The 19,996-nt window shown below is 55.0% G+C and overlaps 1 protein-coding gene across 1 annotated transcript in view; it reads right to left on the bottom strand.

Annotated features, from left to right (window-relative positions):
- Nucleotides 1–19,453, bottom strand: part of LOC104303242 (4-galactosyl-N-acetylglucosaminide 3-alpha-L-fucosyltransferase FUT6-like) — a 28,415-nt gene extending 8,962 nt beyond the window's left edge. The window contains exon 1 of the mRNA XM_054175434.1: nucleotides 19,186–19,453. Coding sequence (XP_054031409.1) covers nucleotides 19,186–19,453 — 268 coding nt within the window. The remainder of the gene's footprint in view (nucleotides 1–19,185) is intronic.
- Between the last annotated feature and the right edge of the window lie 543 nt (nucleotides 19,454–19,996).

The following is a 19,996-nucleotide window of genomic DNA, read 5'->3' as shown; positions in this document are numbered from 1 at the left end:
TCTTCTCCAGGCTGCACAGCCCCAGCTCCCTCAGCCTGTGCTCACAGCAGAGCTGCTCCAGCTCTTGGCTCATCTTTTTGGCCTCCTCTGGCCTCACTCCAACAGCTCTGTGTCCTTCTCCAGCTGGGGACACCAGAACTAGAAGCAATAAAAATGGCCAAAGGGTGAAATCATTTGGCAGGAGAGCAGGAGCCAGAAACGTGGTCACTCCCTTAGGGTTTGATGAAGCTGAGGTTTGAATGTGGGACCTGACATGGGCTGATGTGTGGATGCAGAGTTGGTCTGAGGAGTGGACAGGACTTGACTTGCCTCCAGCAGCCACGTGCCATCTCCTCCACCACATCATTTGCATCTCCCACCAGCTCCTGCCTGGTGCCTCAGGCATCGCCACTGCATGGGCAGGACCTCGGTGTCTCGGGGGGCTGCAAAGTCAACTCTCAGCTCCCTGCATAACCCAAAAGAGAGGAAAGGAAGGTTTGGTCTTACCAGACACTGGTCACACCCTCACAAAGCATCCTTTGGAACGGCTGAGCAGCAGCAGCACCCCAGAGGCAGCAGCCAGCAGCCGACTCCAGGTCTCCAGCTGCACGCTTTGGTTGCCAGAAGAAAGCAGATTGGGGCAGTGACCCCCTGAGCACAGCAAGGGGAGGGTCTAGGAGGAGAAAATGTCAGAGACAAGGAGGTGGCAATGGAGCTAAGGAACTTGTGATGAAGATCCTGCTAGGAACACACCTCTGGCTTCAGAGGAAATCCAGACCAGCCAAGGTGCAGGCGAAGGAGCATGGGGCTCAGATTCCAAAGAGCACAGCCCTGGGCTCCTGCAGAGGAGACCACTGCAGAGCTCCCTGAGCACACTTGACTCCAATTGTTTCCCTGAAGCTTCCCAAAGGATGGGACAGCCCTGGAAGAGCCAAGGAGGCAGAGAACCACCCACCCCCAGCTAATGAAAACCAGCACCCAGCAAGGGCTTGTCAGGCAAAGCTCAGAGCAAGCCCCGGTGGAAGGGGAGCAATCTGGGGAGCTGGGACAGCTCCCAGCTGCCATCTGCTCTGTGCAGCCTGCATGAAAACATTGCTCTACAACAGGGCTGACAAGCTGAGGGTAACTCCAGGTGAGCACCACGGGCTGAGCACCCAAAACCTTGCTGCAAAACAGCAGGATCCATCAGGAGCTGCTCTGGGAAGGCTTTGGTAGAGCCGAGGATCAGCCGAGGTGTCCATCCCACTTCCTGAGATCTCAGCTGGGGCCCATTGGTTTCCTTTATCTCAAGATGCTTCCTTTGGGGCCACAGCAAACTGGGCTGTTGTGCTGCTTCGTGGGTTTTTGGGTTGTTTCGGGGTTGTTTTGGGTTGGGGTTTTTTCTGCATTGGACTCTGCTGCCCTCGAGTTTCTAAACAGAAGTCACTTCCAAGCCCAAACTGGAAACTGTGCCTCTTGCAAATGGAAAGTGCAAATGTTTCTGTTGTGATCACAGGACTTTGGTTGCCTTCCCCAAACCCCCCCCTTCTCAGCCTGCTAAAATAGTTCTCTGTTGAGAAATCCATCTGCAGTGACCTTTGGCTGCAAAATGGGTCAGAGCTGACCTGCCTAAGAGCAGCTTCCCAAAGCTGAAGCTCAAGGTGCCTGCTCCCAAGACCATCATCCCTTTGCAGAGCCTGAGGGCAACACCCTGCTCGTGGTGCCCACCCCAGGTTTGTGCCAGGGATAGGATGGACTTGAGGGGACACACACAGAAGGTCTCACAAGCAGCACATTTTTTGGCCCAGCTTTTGGCCACTGTTGGTGGAGGAAACCTGAAGCTGAACCCATGGTGGCCACCTCACCTTTCTGCTTACTGGTTCACAGGATGCCAGCGTGGTAGGGGTTGAAAGGGACCTCTGGAGCTCACCCAGTCCACCACCCCCTGCTCCAGCAGGGCACCCACAGCAGCTTGCCCAGGAGGAGTTGGAAGCCCTGCAGGGAAGGAGACTCCACAACCTCTCTGGGCAGCCTGCTCCAGGCCTCCAGCAGCCTCACACCAAAGAATTCTCTCCTCCTGTTCAGATGGAACCTCCTGGGTTCCACTTTGTGCCTGTTGCCCTTTGGGCACCGCTGAGCGGAGCCTGGCACCATCCTCTTGCCCCCCACCCTTCAGCACAAACACCAACCCCCTCTGCCTTTCTCAGGTGCCACCCTTGATGTGAACCCAACCCCAAAGCCCCAGCGGGGCCCCGTTTGCACTCTCCCTCCCCAGGACCATGCTCAGACCTGGCAGCAGCATGGAGAGAGGCTCAGCTGCTTCCCATCCTCCCAGCAGCCGGCCCGCAATGAGCTCCAGATGCAGGGCCGGGTGCGGAGGGGCTGTGCCGGAGGGCGGAGGCGGCCCCGGCCCCGGCCGCCGCTTTTATCTCCGCGGCTTTGTTTATGAGAAGAGAATTAGCGCCTGGTTGCCAACACTTCCCTCCGGCCGGGGCTCCTCTCCAGCCCCGCTTCCACCGCCGGGAGGGCGAGCGGCCACTCGCCTCCCATCAGCAGCATCCTCCTCCCCTCCAGCCGCCGCCACCTGACACCCAAGAGCGGCCACCAGCTGCTGGGGGGAAGCTCCTGCCCGAGCCCATCCCAGCCTCCCACAGCAGCTCCACACAGAACACTTTTGGTTGGAAAAGACCTTTAAGGCCATCGAGTCCAGTCGTTATCTAACGCTACCAAGTCAGGAGCTAAGCCACATCCCTCAGCACCACAGCTCTGCGGCTTTGAAACACCTCCAGGGGTGGGGATTCAACCACCTCCCTGGGGCATGGGTGCCTGCCCGAGCTGCCAGGAGAGCCAAGCTCATTCTGCTCAGCCACCTCCCCAGAGGTTTCTCCTCCTTGGGCAGAGGGGGACCAGCTGGCTTTGCCTGTGGGGTGCACCAAAGGCTTTGTCATCCCACGAGTCACATCCCCAATGGAATGCTAAGCTCTGGGTACAGGGAAGGTGGCTGTAAAATGAGGGTGCTGGCCTGAAGGAGGCTTTCCCCCAAGAGCCTAACCCCATAGAACTCAAGAAGCTCTCAAGGATCACAGAACGTTGGGGGCTGGAAGGGACCGAGCCCCCTGCCAGGGCAGGACCACCTGGATTAGGTCACACAGCAAGAAGCAGCCACGGGGAAGAGAGAGCCAAGAACAAAACTTCAGCCAGCACCATGGCAGCCTTGGCAAAGAGGGATCCAGGGGCTGGTATTTCAGAGCACATTTACACCTCCCAAGTGCTTTGGATGACGCAGAAGGTGAATGATGCAGGTGGGAACCAATGCCTCAGGCTGCAGAGTGTGCCCTTGGGCAGGGCGCTCACCTATGTTGCTGTGCCACCCATGGGCATCATCTTTCTGGAGAACTCTGCTGGATTAGGGGCAGGGTGGGAACCCAAAAGCTCTGGAAGAAGCTGGAGCCCTACCCCAGCAGGATGGGGTTGGTGTTTCTCCTCCCAGCACTGCGTAGGCCTGCTGATAGATAATTGGATTAGGAGCAAGCCAGCATCTGCTGAAGGTTATTTACTGCTTTTAAGAGGAGAGCTTGCCTTGGAATTATTGTTGCCTTATCTTCTTTTTGTTTTTTTGGTGCCTGTGTTGGGTCTGAGCGATGGAAATGCTGGAGCCACCAGCGTCCTCTCTGCGTGGTGTCAAACATCTGCCAGGAAAAGCAGCCCTGGGCTAGCCCTGGGGAGGCTCTGGCAGAGGCTTCCCTGCTCTCCAGCTGACGTGAGCAGCCTCCCACGCTTCCCATGTTGGACCACCAAGCTGTCTGCCAGCATCCTGCCTGGCTGTCCTCCCCAGGGTAGGTGGCACGGGGTGAGGGGTCCCATGGGGGATGCTCTGCAGCCCTGCTAGCTACACTCAGTGCCTCCCTTCCTATGCCATCTCCCTTCCTATGCAACCTCTCTTCCTATGCCATCTCCCTTCCTATGCCACCAAGGGTCTGCAGCAGGAACATGGTTTAATGGCTGTGGTGGTGTTAGGTTGATGGTTGGACTCAATGGTCTTAGAGGTCTTCTCCAACCAAAATGATTCTCTGGTGCCAGATGGCAGCAGCCCAGGCCAGGGTCTGGAGAGCAGGGCTGGGGAGGAGCAGCTGAGGGAGCTGGGGTTGTTCAGCCTGGAGAAGAGGAGGTTGAGGGAGACCTCATTGCTCTCTACAGCTGCCTGAGAGGAGGCTGGAGCCTGGTGGGGTTGGTCTCCTCCCAAGAAACAAGTGCTAGGACAAGAGCAAACAGCCTCAAGTTGCACCAAGGATGGCTTAGGTTGGACATTAGAAGAAACTTCTTCACTGGAAGGGTTCTCCACCACTGGCCCAGGCTGCCCAGGGGGGTGGCTGAATCCCCATCCCTGGAGGGGTTTCAAAGAGGCAGAGCTGTGGTGCTGAGGGCCGTGGTTCAGCCCCAGCCTTGGCAGAGTTAGAGGCTGGTTTGCCTGGATGACCTTACAGGTCTTTTGCAAGCACAACACCTCTGTGATTCTGTGGCTTCCTCTTGCTCCATCACACACTCATCCTGCTGATGTTTTGGGATGCTTCTGGCGTTCCCTAAAGCTGCTGCCACCGCCTCACAGGCTCCTTTGGGAGCTGATTTGTGCAGAACAAGAAGAAATCACAACTGGATTGAGGGCAGCCAGGAGGAGCTGCCAGGCAGGGCAGAGGCTTGTGCCCACCACAGCATTTGCCCCCAGCTCCTGCTGCCACTTCCTTTCCTTTTGGGGTTTTTGCCTTCCTTCCTCAAGCTAAGTACTGAGGAATTTTTTCCTCCCTTGCTTCACTCATCCAGAATTTTTTTTTCCTTTACTTCATCAAGCTAAACATTGAGGATTATTTTTTTCCTCCCTTACTTCATCAAGCTAAATGTTGAGGACTTTTTTTTTCCCTCCCTTACCTCATCAAGCTAAATACTCAGATTTTTTTTCTTTCCTTTACTTCATCAAGCTAAGCATTGAGGATTATTTTTTCCCTCCCTTACTTCATCAAGCTAAATGTTGAGGATTTTGGTTTCCCCCTTACTTCATCAAGCTAAGTACTGAGGATTTTTTCTTTCCTCCCTTCCTTCATCAAGCTAAATATTCAGATTTTTTTTCCCTTTACTTCATCAAGCTAAATATTGAGGATTTTTTTCTCCCTTCCTTCCTTCATCAAGCTAAATATTGAGGATTTTTCCCCCCCTTCCTTCCTTCATCAAGCTAAACACTGAGGTTTTTTTTCTTTCACTTCCTTAAGCTAAATATTAAGGAAATTTTTTTTTCCCTTCATCCAGCTAAATATTGAGGATTTATTTCTTCTTCTTTTTTTTTTTTTCCCCTTTCTCCCTTATTTCATCAAGCTAAATATTGAGAATTTATTTTCCCCCTTTCCCCCCTGCCCCCAATTCGTCTGCAAACCCTTTTCCCCCAGGCTGCTGGGAATGAGCAGGGCCAGGACCCCTCTCTCCTAGGAGGAAAGGCCAATTAATTATTACTTACCTTTTTTTACCCCCCTAACCTCCCTCTTATTCCCTGTGCCTCTGCCAAGAAGGTGCTTGGTGTTTTCCAAGCCTCCCAAGAGTCTGTCTGCCTGCAGATAGGATTCAGGACATCTTCTTGCGCGGGGCTGGCACAAACCCAAACCTTCCTGCTTTAAACCTATCTGTTTGGAGAGGGATTAAGCAGAAACCAGCAGCTGGGTTGCAGAGTAAGGATGGGAGAGCAGGATCTGTGCTCTTGCTTGGCTCAGCCAGAGCTTCCCAGGCAGACAGGTCCTAAATCACAGCCTGGAGAACTCATCCTGCTGCAAAGTTCTTGCCCAGCACCATGAAGGGGTGGTGGATTGCGATGGGTTGGTTGAGGTTATTTTGGGAGGGGGTGGGGTGCTCCCCATCCCAAAGGGATTTCAGTGGAAGTGTTTCATGACCTTGCAACATTGGAAGCCAGCAGCCAGCACTCCAGGATGGAATTTGTCCTCAGGAGGATCCCCTCTCCATGGCAAGGGAGGGCAGGAAGGGTGGGAGAGCAGAGCCAGGCCAGGGCATGGCTCTCCAGGACGCTGTGGGGAGGATCTCCTGCTCCAAGCTGGACTCTCCCTTGGGAGATGGATGTGCAGTGGTACCTGAGCTCTACCAGTTCAACAGCACAGGGAGCTGGGAAGCCCTTCCCCAGCACCATGGAGGGGAGGGAGGGGGCACCACAGTGCTTTGTTGGGGTTGTTTTGGGGTCCTCCATCCCAAAGGGATTTTAGTGGAAGTATTTCATAGCCCTTCAAAACATGGAAGCCAACAGCCAGCACTAAAGGCTGAGGTTTGTCCTCAGGAGGGTCCTGACAAACCTCTTCCTAGCAGGGAGGGCAGGAGGGGTGGGAGACCAGAGCCAGGTTAGGACATGGCTCTCCAAAAAGCTGTGGGGAGGATCTCCTGCTCCCAGCTGGGGTCATCCATGGGAAAGGGATGTGCAGTGGTACCTGAGCTCTGCCAGTTCCCTGGTTCCATGGCCACATCTGCAGCCAGCATACAAACAGCATCCTGAGCTCTGCAGGCTGCAGAAAGCTCAAGGGATGTGCAGTGGTACCTGAGCTCCTGAGCTCAAGTGGTTCCCTGGTTCCATGGCCACATCTGCAGCCAGCATACAAACAGCATCCTGAGCTCTGCAGGCTGCAGAAAGCTCAAGGGATGTGCAGTGGTACCTGAGCTCCTGAGCTCTGCCAGTTCCCTGGTTCCATGGGCACATCTCCAGCCAGCATACAAACAGCATCCTGAGCTCTGCAGGCTGCAGAAAGCTCCATGAGTCACACCAGCAGCCAAAGGCACTCCAGTCCTCCCTTAAAAACACACCAAAGGACCTTCTGCTGCATCCCTCTCGCCCTGAACCCATCAGCTGGCTTCTCGGGTAAGGCTCTGCCTCCTGTGTCATCAGGAAGGAATTTGTGCTGCGTTTGATAGTGGGAGATGAATCGGGAGAGCAGCGAAATCCTCTGACCACAAAGCATTTCAGCAGGTCTTTTAAGCCTCCTGCTCTCCCTGTGTAAGCTGTCCAAGGGCCTGCTCATTCCTGGGCATCCCCAGCCCCGCTCATAAATCAAAGCATTCCAGCCCTGCTTCCCTCCGCGCGCCCAGGAACGCTCACAGAGGTTTCTCCTTTAGACAAACTTCATCTGGGCAGTGGTTCAAAAAGCCTTCCAATTACCTGCTCCTTTTATGAGGCAATGATGGCCTCTGGAGCCATAATTTAGCCCAGACCTGAAGATGTCTGGTTTAAGGTTAAAAAGTCCTCCAAGCTAAGCTTGCTCCACCGGCAAGCCAGGAACAGTCCTGCTGCTTCTTTGGGCTCCCCTCATGGAGGAAGCATCACCAGCCCGTGGCCACAGATGCTGCTTCACCTCTTAAAGCTGCCTCCTGTTCCTGTGGCCGCATCTCCAGCCAGCATAAGAAAGCTGGGGAGGGACTTTCGAGGGTGTCAGGGAGTGACAGGACTAGAGGGAGTGGAAAAAAAGTAGAAGTGGGGAGATTGAGATTGGATGTCAGGAAGAAGTTCTTCCCCAGGAGGGTGGTGAGAGACTGGCACAGGCTGCCCAGGGAGGTGATGGAAGCCTCATCCCTGGAGGCTTTTAAGGCCAGGCTGGATGTGGCTGTGAGCGACCTGATCCAGTGTGAGGTGTCCCTGCCCATGGCAGGGGGGTTGGAACTGGCTGAGCCTTGAGGTCCCTTCCAACCCTAACAGTTCTGTGATTCTATGATCATCATGAGCTCTGCAGGGCTGCAGAAACCTCCACGAGTCACCCCAGCAACACTCTCACCTTAACAAAGCCAAGAATGAGCACAGTGGGCTTGGGGGATGTTGCCCAGCTTTGCTTCAGCCCAACTTCAGGGCAAGGTTTGATCTGTTTCATGGCACCAGGTCCCAGCCAGGTTTTAAGGTGATCTGATTGCTCGTCTAACTTGATTCCCAGAGCCATCACCTGCCCTGGATTTCATGGAGAGCATCCAACTCAAGTCTTGCAAACCAGGAGACTTTTATAAGGGTCTTCTTAAAGCTCAGCCTAGGGCTTGGACAGCTGTTTAGTTCCACCAAACCCCACCTGCCTCTAGCACTGGCCAGGGGTGTTAGGAGCCATGAGTCCCTCTGGTGCCCAGTGTCCTGCCTGGCAGTGGCAGAAGGGAACCACTCACCACCCCCCAGTCCCTCAGGACGTGGGACCCCAGCTCCCCATCCACTGCCTGCAGCCTTGCCCCGTGCAAAGTGCCTCAGAGCTGCATCCAGCACAGCAGGAAAGGCCTCCAGGAGGAGATTTCACACTCTCCTACTGTTTTGGATTAGACCCCAGCTGCCTCCTGAGCTGTTCAGATTTACAGGTCTGAGAAGTGAACTTTCCACCCAGGCAGGGGCTGAGCAGAGAGCCTTGGGCTCAACACCTCACCCCAAACAGCCACGGCCCCGTTACAGATCAGATTCCAGCCAGCATCGAGCAGAAAATGATCCTTTAGTCACCAGTCACCCTTCAATTTAGTCTTCTTTGCATCCTGGATGCACCAGAAACACTGTGGGAATGTGCATTTCCCATGGAAGAGCTCCCTGAATGCAGAACAGTCCCAACCCAGCATCCCTCTGGCAGCCTCCCGGGAGCTCAGGAGGGACACCCTTGGCAGTCAGCTCTGCCAGGGCTGCAGTGAAGAATCTTTCTGACTCCCAGGAGGGAATCACAGAATCACAGCATGGTAGGAGGTTAGAAGGCACCTCCAGAGGACAGGAAATGGCCTCAAGTTGCACCAGGGGAGGCTCAGGTTGGAGAAACTTCTTCCCTGGAAGGGTTCCTAAAGACTGCAGCAGGCTGCACAAGGAGGTGATTGCATCCCTGTCCCTGGAGGAGTTTCAAAGGGGCAGAGCTGTGGTGCTGAGGGCCATGGTTTAGTCCCAGCCTTGGTAGAGTTAGAGAAGGGTTGGGCAGGACGATCTTGAAGGTCTTTTCCACCCAAACCCATCCCATGGTTACTTTGCCCCCGCTCCATGTGCTGCTTCAGCAGGGCAAGGGGGAGCAGCTTCCCACCGCCCCACAGCTGCCAGGCAGTCACTGAGCAATCACCACCTCCCCTGGCCCCAGCCCTGAGGAGCACAACCAGGACCCCAGCACTTGGCAGGCACCTCCCCAGCTTGTTCCCATGTGGGTGCCACAGCTCCAGCAGCCACCCAAGCCCTAAGTGCTTCCAGGCTGCAGAATCCCTGGCTGCTGCTGCGCCGCGGCGCTGGCCCCGGGGAGGGTTCTGGCATCTCCCTGCTGCCTGTGCAAGCACAGGGCAGATGTCCCCGAGGGAACATCACAGCCTGCAGCTCCCCAATTAAAAACGTGTTGGAGGGGATTTGATTACTCCGTTTGACAGAGGGAAGAAAACCCTGCGGGGCCTGGCAGCAGCCAGGATTTACGAGCTGGGGCTTTGCTGCAGGTCGCTCTGCCTGATCCCGATGTGTAGTGCAGCGAAGGAGGAAGACAAAAGCCCCAGGGAGTGATGCTGTCTGCATTCCTGCTGCTTGAGTCAGAGGCTTTCCCAGCAGCTCCAGGCTTCCCCAGCTCCAGGGACACAGAGAAGGTGCATGGGACAAGGTGGTCTCAGCCATCCTGCAGCCTATGGCATCCCATTGAGCCACATCCCAGACCAGCTCCACTATCCCATTCCTCTTCCTCTTAGAATGAAATGACCTCAAGTTGTCCCAAGGGGAGGTTCAGGTTGGACTTTGGAAGGAGCTTCTTCACTGAAAGGGTTCTCACAGGCTGCTGGTTGCATCCCCATCCCTGGAGGTGCTGCAAAGCTGCAGAGCTGCGGTGCTGAGGGCCATGGTTTAGTCCCAGCCTTGGCAGAGTTGGAGAGTGGTTGGGCTGGAAGACCTCGAAGGCCTTTTCCAACCAAAACAATTTTGATTCCTCAGGCAGGAGGTGATCAGAGGTGTCAGTGCTTCACCTCCCAAGGATGTGGTGAATGCTTTCTTCCCAGTGTGCTGCAGGGCAGAACCTGCCTTGTCTCTGATCCAGGCCTGGCATTAACCATCCATGGGCTGGGACGTCTGCTCCTCGGTACCCTCAGGCTCCCTCCCCTTCATTTTCCTGTAAAAGCATCACCCTCAGGTTGAGAAATGAGGGAAGAGAAGTCTGGCAGCCCTCTGCCTCCTCACAGCCTGTGAACAGCGTCCAGAAACGCCTCCAGACAAGACGATTACTAACCAGGGATTTGGGATCAGAGATTTATTGCCAGAGCACTGAACGGAGACATGTGGCCAACAAAGCCCAGAGAGGGCTTGGAGGAAGCCAACCTGGGGCTGAGCATTTCTCTTAGGGGCCCAAAGCATCCCCTGCTCACCCTCCTCACCTGCTTCAGGCCATGGCCAGGGTCAAGAGTCATAGATTCATAGAATGGTTTAGGTTGGAAGGAACCTTGAAGCTCCAACCCCCTGCCATGGGCAGGGACACCTCCCACCAGCCCAGGCTGCTCAAGGCTTCATCCAACCTGGCCTTGAACCCCTCCAGGGAGGGAACATCCACAGCCTCCCTGGGCAGACCTCACTCTGAAGAATTTCTTCCTCCTCTCCAGTCTCACTCTCCCCTCTCCCAGCTCAAATCCATTGCTCCTCATCTTGCCACTCCCAGCCCTTATCAAAAGTCCCTTCCCAGCTCTCCTGGAGCCCCCTTCAAGTACTGGAAGGCTGCTCTAAGCTCTCCCTGGAGCCTTCTCCAGGCTGAACAGCCTCAACCCTCCCAGCCTGTCCACATAGTGGAGGTTCTCCAGCCCTTAAGATGCTCTCAGCTGCACTCCCAGCTCGTTCCTCCCTTGCCCTTGTGCACAGCACCCAAGTGTCTGCTGGTTCTCTTTAAAGCAATATTAAACTGAGAGGAGGAAAGTTATAACTTATTTCAAAGGTCTTTGCTTCAAAAAAAAAAGCCAACCCCCAAACACCCAACCCAAATTGACACAGCAGAGCCATAAATGTTCCTTTTATTGCACACACAAAATCAGCCTCTGCAATATGAGTCCCTCCAAATTTATGCTTCTTCCAGAGCTATTAACTCAGCCCAGGTCCTTTTCTTCTTTGCTTTTATATTCTTTTTCCACCTTAAGTTGGATAATTCATAGCTGCCTCACGCTGGAGTGTACTTTATGAGCATTATTATGATCACTTGGCTGTGGAAATGCCTCTGAAGTTATTGCAGTAGCTGTAATACACCACAGGCTCCCCCAGAGGTACGGACAGAGAGGTGCAGAGCGACTTCACCACGCACGGGAGGGAAGAGATCGCTTCAAAAAGCCTTGGAGGGAGGCCAGAGGAGAGCCAGAAAGATGCTCCAAGGGCTGGAGCACCTCTCCTGTGAGGATAGACTAAGGGAGTTGGGGTTGTTCTGCCTGGAGAAGAGGAAGAGAAAAAAGAAGAGAAAGGGCAGAGAAGGAGCAGAGAGGAGAAAGAAGGAGAAGAGGGAGAAGAGAGAAGAAGAGAAGAAGAGGAGGAGAGAGGAGAGAGGAGAGAGGAGAGAGGAGAGAGGAGAGAGGAGAGAGGAGAGAGGAGAGAGGAGAGAGGAGAGAGGAGAGAGGAGAGAGGAGAGAGGAGAGAGGAGAGAGGAGAGAGGAGAGAGGAGAGAGGAGAGAGGAGAGAGGAGAGAGGACAAGACTCTGGGGGACCTTCAAGCTGCCTTCCAATACCTGAAGGGATCCTACGAGAAGGCTGTAGAGAGACTTTTCCTGAGGGTGTCTAGAGACAGGACAAGGGGGAATGGTTTGCAGCCATTAGGGAGAGCAGGGCTGGACTGGAGCTGAGGAAGAAGTTCTTCAGTACAAGGGTGGTGAGACTCTGGCACAGGCTGCCCAGGGAGGTGGTGGAATCCCCAGCCCTGGAGGTGTTCAAGAAAGGTGTGGCCATGGCACTTGGGGCCATGGTTTGATGGCCATGGTGGGGCTGGGTTGATGGTTGGGCTCGATGATCTTGGAGGTCATTTCCAACCTTTGTGACTCTATGAACTTACTTACTGGAGTGCCCAGGTGTGCAGGGAGGCACAGACAAGCCCAGCTGCCCTCACCAGAAGGCTGACCCTGCATTTTCTGTCATCCTTGCACACATCACAGGACAGCTGCCTGCTGAAAGGCAGAGATGAAGACTCGTGGGGCTGTAACCCCCCGAAAGGTGCAGCTGAAAACCATTCATTTCTTCATCAGAAAGAGGCAGAAGCCTGCAGCCATGAAACCAGCTGGAGGCAGGACCTCAGCAGCAGCAGCAGCAGAGGTGTTTGCCAGGGTCGCTGAGCCATGCAGAGCCTTCCCTCAGGGTACTGAGGGGAAAGAGGCTTTGCTCAGGCTCCTGGAGCCTGCATGTCTCCTCCTCGCTCTCCCATGCAAAATGCATCCCTGGGGGCCACCACGGCCTACAAACCCTAAAGCCTAAAACAGGAGCATGTTTGAACTCCCCAAGAGGTGCTGGGGGACAGCAGCCCCTCCAGCACCCAAAGCCAGCTGCCCCCCATGACCTTCCCCGAGACCACCCAGAAGGAGCTGCCAAAAGAGCCCAGGAGTCCTGCCTGCCTCTGCAGCAGGGCTGCTCCCCAGGAACTCAGTCGGTTTGCCCTCCTCAAGAACTCCTCCTCCTCCTCCTCCTGTAATTGCCTTCATATCTCAAAGGTGTCCTACAGCCACGGAGGTGCAAATATTTATCCATACTTGGAATTGCAGAGTGAAGCCTAACTAAGTGTTCCCAGACACTTCAGCAGTTGTTGTTTTAAGACCTGAACCGTTAGACACCTGGCTGGAATTAATCAGCAGATGTGAAGGTGGAGACAGAGCAAAGCCCTTTATTAACCCTTCACACATCAATGTCAAGGGCAGAGGCTGTGTCTCTGGGCAGCCTGTGCCTGGGTGTCAGCTGTTAACAGCCTGAGAACCCCCAAGCAAGGAAGGAACATCCTCCACTGCTCAGGGCACGAACTGGCAGCAGAGTTTATCCTGCTCCTGTCACCACTTGCTGTGCTGAGGCTCTCACTTGTGAAGAGCAGCACCAATAAATGTTTATTACTGGATAGTAAAACACAAGAGCAAAAGCACCTCCTGGATGGGGCTCTGTCTGAAGACAGCAGGAGCTGAACCATCTCTGGGAGGGAAGGATTCGCTTTGCTCCAGGTGGTTTCAAGTAGTTCACAGCAGCAGCAGCTCCTCACCAGGATTAGGCATCCAAGCCCTTCCCAAGTGATCAAGCACAGACCTGGGAAACACCCAGAGCCTCTCCCCTTCCAGCTCCTCTCCCCTTCCAGCTCCTCTCCCAGGGTAGGCAATCAAGTCACATTGTGCCAATCTCAAGCCTCCAAAAGCCACACAGCATCAATGGTTTCTCCATAAACCCTGTCCTGGGCAAGTCAGGACTGGGCCATGACCACATCACTCCAGCCAGGGTGAATCCTTTGGTTCCCCCCTACCCAAAAGCCTTCACTCTCACCAGTTCCTTTTCAGAAAGGGCCAAAAAAAGTCAGCAAAACTAAGGCCAACTGTTGGCAGGATGGAATCAGCCCACAATAAAACAAGCCTGTGGCACTGGGTACCAGGAGAAGCCCAGCTAAACCTGGCTTAACACCGAGCTAGAGCAGAGCCAGGTCCCCCAAAGGGTAAGTGCACAGCAGACAGCTCCCTCCTGCTCCACAGCTGAACCTCCCAGGATGAGGCACTGCAGAGTTTATCTTACTGCTAACCCCCACAGCCCCCAGGTGGGGATGTGGTTGGTGTTGATGGACTGCAGCAAGATGAAAAGCAAGGCCACCTCTGCCCCACCCTGCTGGCCCTGCTGGGTGTGAGGCAGCTGGGGAGGGAGAGCTTTGAAGTGGAGGCAGATCCAAGGGCTGGGCAGGTGCTGTGGAGCTCACCCTGCAAATCCATCACTGGCAGCTTCTTCGAGAGGTGAGAGCTGCTGCTAAGCAGATTATAAAGCTCTGCAGGAATCCCTCCCCTTGGAGTCATCTTCTGTCCTCCCCAAAAGGCAGGATCTCTTTTCCTTGTCTCTGATCCATGACATCCCTCTGCTGCTGAGTGATTCTGACTGTGGAACTTCATGCAGGACAAAAAGAAACCAAACCAAACAAAAAACCCAACCTGAAGTTCTAAAGCAGAGGGGGAAAAAACCTTCCTGGACCTCTCCTTGTAGGTGTGAGCTCCTCAGCAGCCACAGCAAGCTGCACTCTGGGCTGGTGCTGATTTTTCATGGACCATTTGCTTCAATTTCCCCTCCTGGACGACTCCAGGAGCTGGCAAGCTGCAGGGGTTGGGTTTGGTAGGCTTGCTGGAAGCTGTTTCACAGAGAGGATGAGAATGGGGCAGGAGGAAGCTGAGAGGAGGATGCAGGGGAGCAAAGGATGGGCAGAAGCAGAGGAGAAAGGGAACTGCAGGGAGAGGGAAGCTCAGAGATTGAGTGCAAGGGAAGGGTTGGAGGGAAAATGAGTACCAGGCACTGAGTCAAGAAGAGGGAGTGGGTGGGGATGGAGGAAGGGTTGGTCTCAGCCATCCACCTCTCTTTTCCCCTCTGCACCTGAGCAGAATCTGGCCTCTCTCCTCATCCAGTGCTGGGCTGGAGACAGGTTTGGCTTCCAGTTCATCTGCAGAGCAGCTCTGGAGGACTCCCCTGCCTGTAGGTGAGGTTGGGCAGCACCACATCCCCTGTTCTTCAGACCATGCAAGCTTTGTGAGACCATCAGACCCTGCCTCTCTTGCCAGCCAGATGCTGGGCTATGAACAAAGGCCCCAAGAGCTGGACTCACCCTAAGGAAGAAGAAAGACCTAAAGAAGAAGAACCTAAAGAAGATAAACCAATGAGCACCTTCCAAACTCTGCACTTGAACAAAGAAAGTCCTCAGCAAGCAAGGGTGAACTTGCCAAGGACCAGGATGTGTTCCAGCAGGGCTACCTGGGACACTAAATCTGCTCCCCAGGGCCAGCCCCAGCTCAGCACAAACCCCAAGAAGCAGCAGGTCTCTGGACAGCACTGCCTGGGTTTGTACCCAGGGAAGTCCAAGAGGCAGTCAGGGGAGGGAGGGTCTGCAGGGAGGAAGGTGTGGGTGAACTGTTCCTGTTTATGAGATGTAAACAAGCCCCTTGGAGCAGGTCAGGCCACCTGATGCCCTCTCACCATGAGCCATTGCATCTGGCATAAACAGCAGTCCCCATGGCAGGGCCATAATCTCTCCCAGATGCTTTCATCCATGGGCTTGATCTAAGGCTTCCAGTCTAAAGTGGGAGATGAAATGGATCCCCTCCCACTGCCTTCCTTCTCTGGCATCTCTTTCCTACCCCAAAACACATTTCCCTGGAGCAGAAGGTTGGAGGAGGTGGCCAGGGCTCTCCATACACCACTGAGGCCATCATGGGACTGCAGGTAATGAGGCTTTAGAATGAGAGAATCCCAGCATGGTAGGGGTTGGAAGAGACCTCTGGACATCATCCAGTCCAACCCCCCTGCTAAAGCAGGACACCCACAGCAGCTTGCCCAGGAGCACAATGCCAAGGGGGGGTTGAAAGCTCTACAGAGGAGGAGACTTCACAACCTCTCTGGGCAGCCTGCTGCAGGCCTCCAGCAGCCTCACACCAAAGAAGTTTCTCCTTAAGTTGAAGAGAAACCTCTCCTGTTCTGTACCCATTGCCCCTTGTCCTGTCCCTGGCCACCACTGAAGAGAGCCCAGCCAGAGCCTCATGACCTCCACCCTTGAGATATTTATGAGCAGATCTTATTGAGAAGATCCCCCCTTAGAGTGCTCTTTTGCAGGCTGAAGAGCCCCAGGACCCTCTTACCCTCATGTAGAGCCTGGGAAGGGAAGATTGGGCTGGGGGTTGCTGGCCCTGAAGAGCTTCTTGGGAGGTAGCCACAAGCCCTCAGCCTGTCCTGAAGTTTAACCCAACCTGTCAGTCAAGGTCCCCAATCCCCAAGGCTCCATCTCCATCACAGCTGAATTTGTCTCACAAAGCCCAGGCAGAGGTGACAAGTGTTTAGAGAGGGCTGATGAGGGTCTGCACCCCAGGGACCTCGTGGATCACTCAGGCATTGAGCTCCAGGCACACACATGCCAGTTCCCTTGCAGACAGCTGCAGCCCTAAGCCTGCTCCACTGCCCCGAGCATCCCAACCTCCTTTGGGCTGTGCTGCTTCCCAGGGGAACCTGGAGGGGGCAGGACCCAGCAGTGCCTCTCTGGAGCAGATGGCTGCTCCAGCAGAGAGGCTCTTGGCTTCTGTGCAAGGACCACGAGCCACCCTCCCAGCCTGCAGACCTGCCAACCAGGTCAGTGAGCAACCACAGGATGCTTGGCTTGGTGGTTTAGATGTGCAGAGCTCCTCCTGAGGAAGGAAAACACCTTTTCTTTTCCTTTCCTTTTCTTTTCAACCTAGCAGATTGGGGTAAGAAAGCCACCACACAGAGCTGGGACAGCTCTCCCCACCTCTCCTCTGCTGGATTGGCCTCTGAGCCTCTCTGGAGAGGTTCAAGAGCCACATCAAGTGACAAGAGCCAGCCAGCAAGAGGCTGTGGTGCTGGGTTTGGGCCATGCATTCCTGACAGCTGCCTCTGCCCACACAGCAGCTCCTTCCAGCTGGGTCCTCAGGGCTCCAGGACCTGGCAGCCTGCTCGCAGCAGACGTGCACTACCCCAGTCCCACACAGCCCAGGCTGTGCTCTGCTGCCTCCGTGGGAGGAACCTGTGGCCAGCTCCAGTGGGAGGTGGCAGAGCTGGGTTGGAACTGGATGACCCTGAAGCTCCCTTCCAACTCAACCCATTCCACGAATGAGTGAATCTGTGAACCAGGAATGAGTCTGACCCCATCCCACGTTTCAAAGCACCCCCCCCACCCAGATGCCAGCATCCCCTCCTTGTGTTGCCAGAGGTGGAGCCCCAGACCCCCACAAGGAGCTGCTCTGCCCCCCTAGAGCTCCCATTCAAAAAGGAGGAAGTGGAAAACATTTTCTCTTTAGGTCAGCCCCGAGTGAAATCTTCCTTCTGGTCACAGCCAAACCTTGGCTTGGGTGTCCTGGGGGCTGGTGGGGTTCTGTTTGTTTTCACTTGGGGTTGTGTCTCCCTGAAGTGGAGACAATGCAAACATTTTGTTCTCCCCCCCAAACCAAAACTGATTCTCTTCTTTCTCAAGTGCATGTTGGAAGGCACTTTGTGGTCCCCTCTCTTTAATTAAAGGCAGGCAGATCTCCAATGGAGACTGTCACAGTGCAATAAAAAAGTGCAAGCATTTCATTTCCAAGCCTATCTTAAACAAAGCCTGAAGGTTTTCATCCCTAAAATGCTTTCCCCCCCCCCCCCCCCCTTCCCCTCTCCCTCTTCCCCCCCCCCCCCCCAGCCTGCTTCAAACTCTGGTTGGAGCTGTAAAGAATTTCAAAGGAACCAAAATAACTTTTATTTTCCCCCTGCAAACAAATGTTTCATCTTAATTTCAGCCAGGCTGGCTTAACATGATTGGAGCCAGACTCTTCCCAGTGGTGCCCAGCAAAGGGGCAAGGACCATGAGAGGAATTCCCTCAGAACAGAGGAGACATTTGACTTTCTGGCTTTGTTGTTAACTGTAAGGGTGGTCAAAAGCAGGAGCAGGTTGGGGAGGCTCCATCCTTGGAGATAATCAAAACCTGATTGCACACAGCCCTGAACAACTCAAGCAGAATCCCAGCAGGGTGAGGCTTGGAAGGGACCTCTGGAGCTCATCCACTCCACCCTCCTGCACCAGCAGGGTACCCACAGCAGCTTGCCCAGGAGCACAAGGGCCAGGGGGGGTTGGAAGCTCTGCAGAGAAAGAGACTCCACAACCTCTCTGGGCAGCCTCACATCAAAGAAGTTTCTCCTCCTGGTCAGATGGAACCTCCTGGCTTCCATTTTGTGCCCCTTGCCCTGTCCCTGGGCACCACTGAGCAGAGCCTGGCCCCAGCCTCTTGCCTCCCACAGCTCCTTTAGCTCTTGCTGAGCATTGCTCAGCTCCCCTCCGGGGCTGCTCTGCTCCAGGCTCTCAGCCCCAGGGCTCTCAGCCTTTGCTGCTCCCAGAGCTGCTCCAGGCCCCTCAGCAGCTTTGTAGCCTCCACTGGACTCTCTCCAGTGGTTCCCAATTTCTTTTGCAGTCCCAGTCCAGAGGTGGCCTCCCTAGGTCAGAGTAGAGGGGGAGGAGAACCTCCCTTGACCTGCTGGCCACTTCTTCATGCCCTGCCAGGCTGCCACTGACCTTCACTGAACCCCCTCTGGCTGCTCCTGTTTTGAGCAGGGGTTGGATCAGAGGCACCTCCCAGCCTCACTCTGTGCTTTTATCCCCAGCTCCAGAAGGAAGCATCCAGGCTCTGCAGCCTCCTCCGTGGGGATTCCCAGGGAACCCAGCAGCCGTTACACCACCTCAAGCTGTGGCACCCCCAGCCCTGCCAAGCCCAAGAGCTGCAGCAGAGCTTGGTGGTAATTCCAAGCTCCAGCAGCTGGGATTGTGTTTTGCAGTTGAATGTTTAAACTAAAAGGCTCATTTCTTCCCCTCACCAGTGAGGAGAAAACCTGCAACCTCTGCTTGACCTGAGAGGGGAAATCCAGACTAGTAGAGGAGAAAACCACAGACACTCAGGGGAAGCCATCCTGTGAGCAGCTCGTCTGTGCAAGCCAGATTTACTCAGCCCTTACACCTCCTGTGTGGATCCTCCACGGCCTGCTCAGATGTGGGCTCTAAAAAGCTTCTCCCAGAGCTGGGTGTTCAAAATGTTCTGTTCAGTGAGGGCTCTCTGAGGTTTAGGAAGAGGCTGAGCTTGTGCTGGAGCATCACACTCAATAAGGGACCCATTCATCTTCTGGCCTCCTCTTGAAGCTTGACTTGAAAGAGGTCACCACCGTGCTGGAGCATCACCCTCAGCAAGGCATCCATTCCTCTCCTGGCCATCCCTTGATAGCTCCAGGAGCTTGAGCCCACTGGCAGCTTGGCTTGAAACAGGTCACCACCAGCACCCAGCGTCTGCTGGGCACCATCAGCCTTTCAGCCCAGCCCTAAAGATCAGCTGAGGCCAAGGGGTCTCGTTTCTGCTTTCCCCTCGGGGGAAGCGTGGCCATGGCGCTTGGGGACAGGGTTTGGCGGCCGCGGTGGTTGATGGCTGGACTCGGGCATCTTAGAGGTCTTCTCCAGTCCAAACAATTCCGTGATTCTCTGGCGCTTTCGGGCGCCAGCCCCTGCTATCTGCTGGTGCAAAGTGACATCTACAGCTCACTGCCTGCATCTCCCAGCCCTGCCGGCAGCGATGGTCCAGGCCGGGGGCGCTCAGCGCCCTCCTGTGGCAGGCCGCGGAACAGCTTCGTGCGTTCCACTGCCACCAGCGCGCAAGGAGCAGCGGCGTGCGGTGGGAGCATCAGCGCCTGGAACAAGTCGCTCCCTCCTTCCTCATGCAGGTAGGAGAGCAAACACAGAACCACGGAACTGTTTCGGCTGGAGGAGGCCTCTGAGCCCACCCGGTCCAACCAGCAACCCAACACCACCATGGCCTCTAAACCACGGCCGCAAGTGCCGTGGCCACAGGTCTCTTGAACACCTCCAGGGCTGGGGACTCATCCCTGTGTGGGTGTGGTGCTGAGGGTCGTTGTGCAGTGGCAGAGGCTTAGCTGCAGTGTTGAGATGGTGAGCTCCAGGTGAGCAGCTGGACCTGATGATCTCGAAGCTCTCTTCCAACCTCAGCATGGTTCTATGATTCAACCCTTCTCCTGTTATTACCTCCTCCAAAGTGGCTGGGTTCAGCACAGGAGAATTCCCAGAGGAACTGTGGTGCTGGAAAACCAGCCTGGTGCAGTGCTGCCTTTCTACATCCCAGCAGTTGTACGGAAAATGGATTCCCAACATGACCATTTGTCCTGGCAGGCAGCGCTGGGCCAGCTCAGCCCATCAGCATGTGCTCAATGAAATACCTCCGAGAGCAGGCTGAAAAAGAAAATCCTCGGGCTCCAAGGGCTGGGATGGCAGCCAGTAGATGGCATTCACAGGCTGTGGTACTCACACATCTGCCGTCCTGCTCTGTCGGCTGCAGCCGC

This window comes from Dryobates pubescens, chromosome 31, assembly GCF_014839835.1.
Source record: "Dryobates pubescens isolate bDryPub1 chromosome 31, bDryPub1.pri, whole genome shotgun sequence".
In the NCBI taxonomy this organism is placed as follows: domain Eukaryota; kingdom Metazoa; phylum Chordata; class Aves; order Piciformes; family Picidae; genus Dryobates; species Dryobates pubescens.
This window is presented reverse-complemented; position numbering and strand designations above follow the sequence as displayed.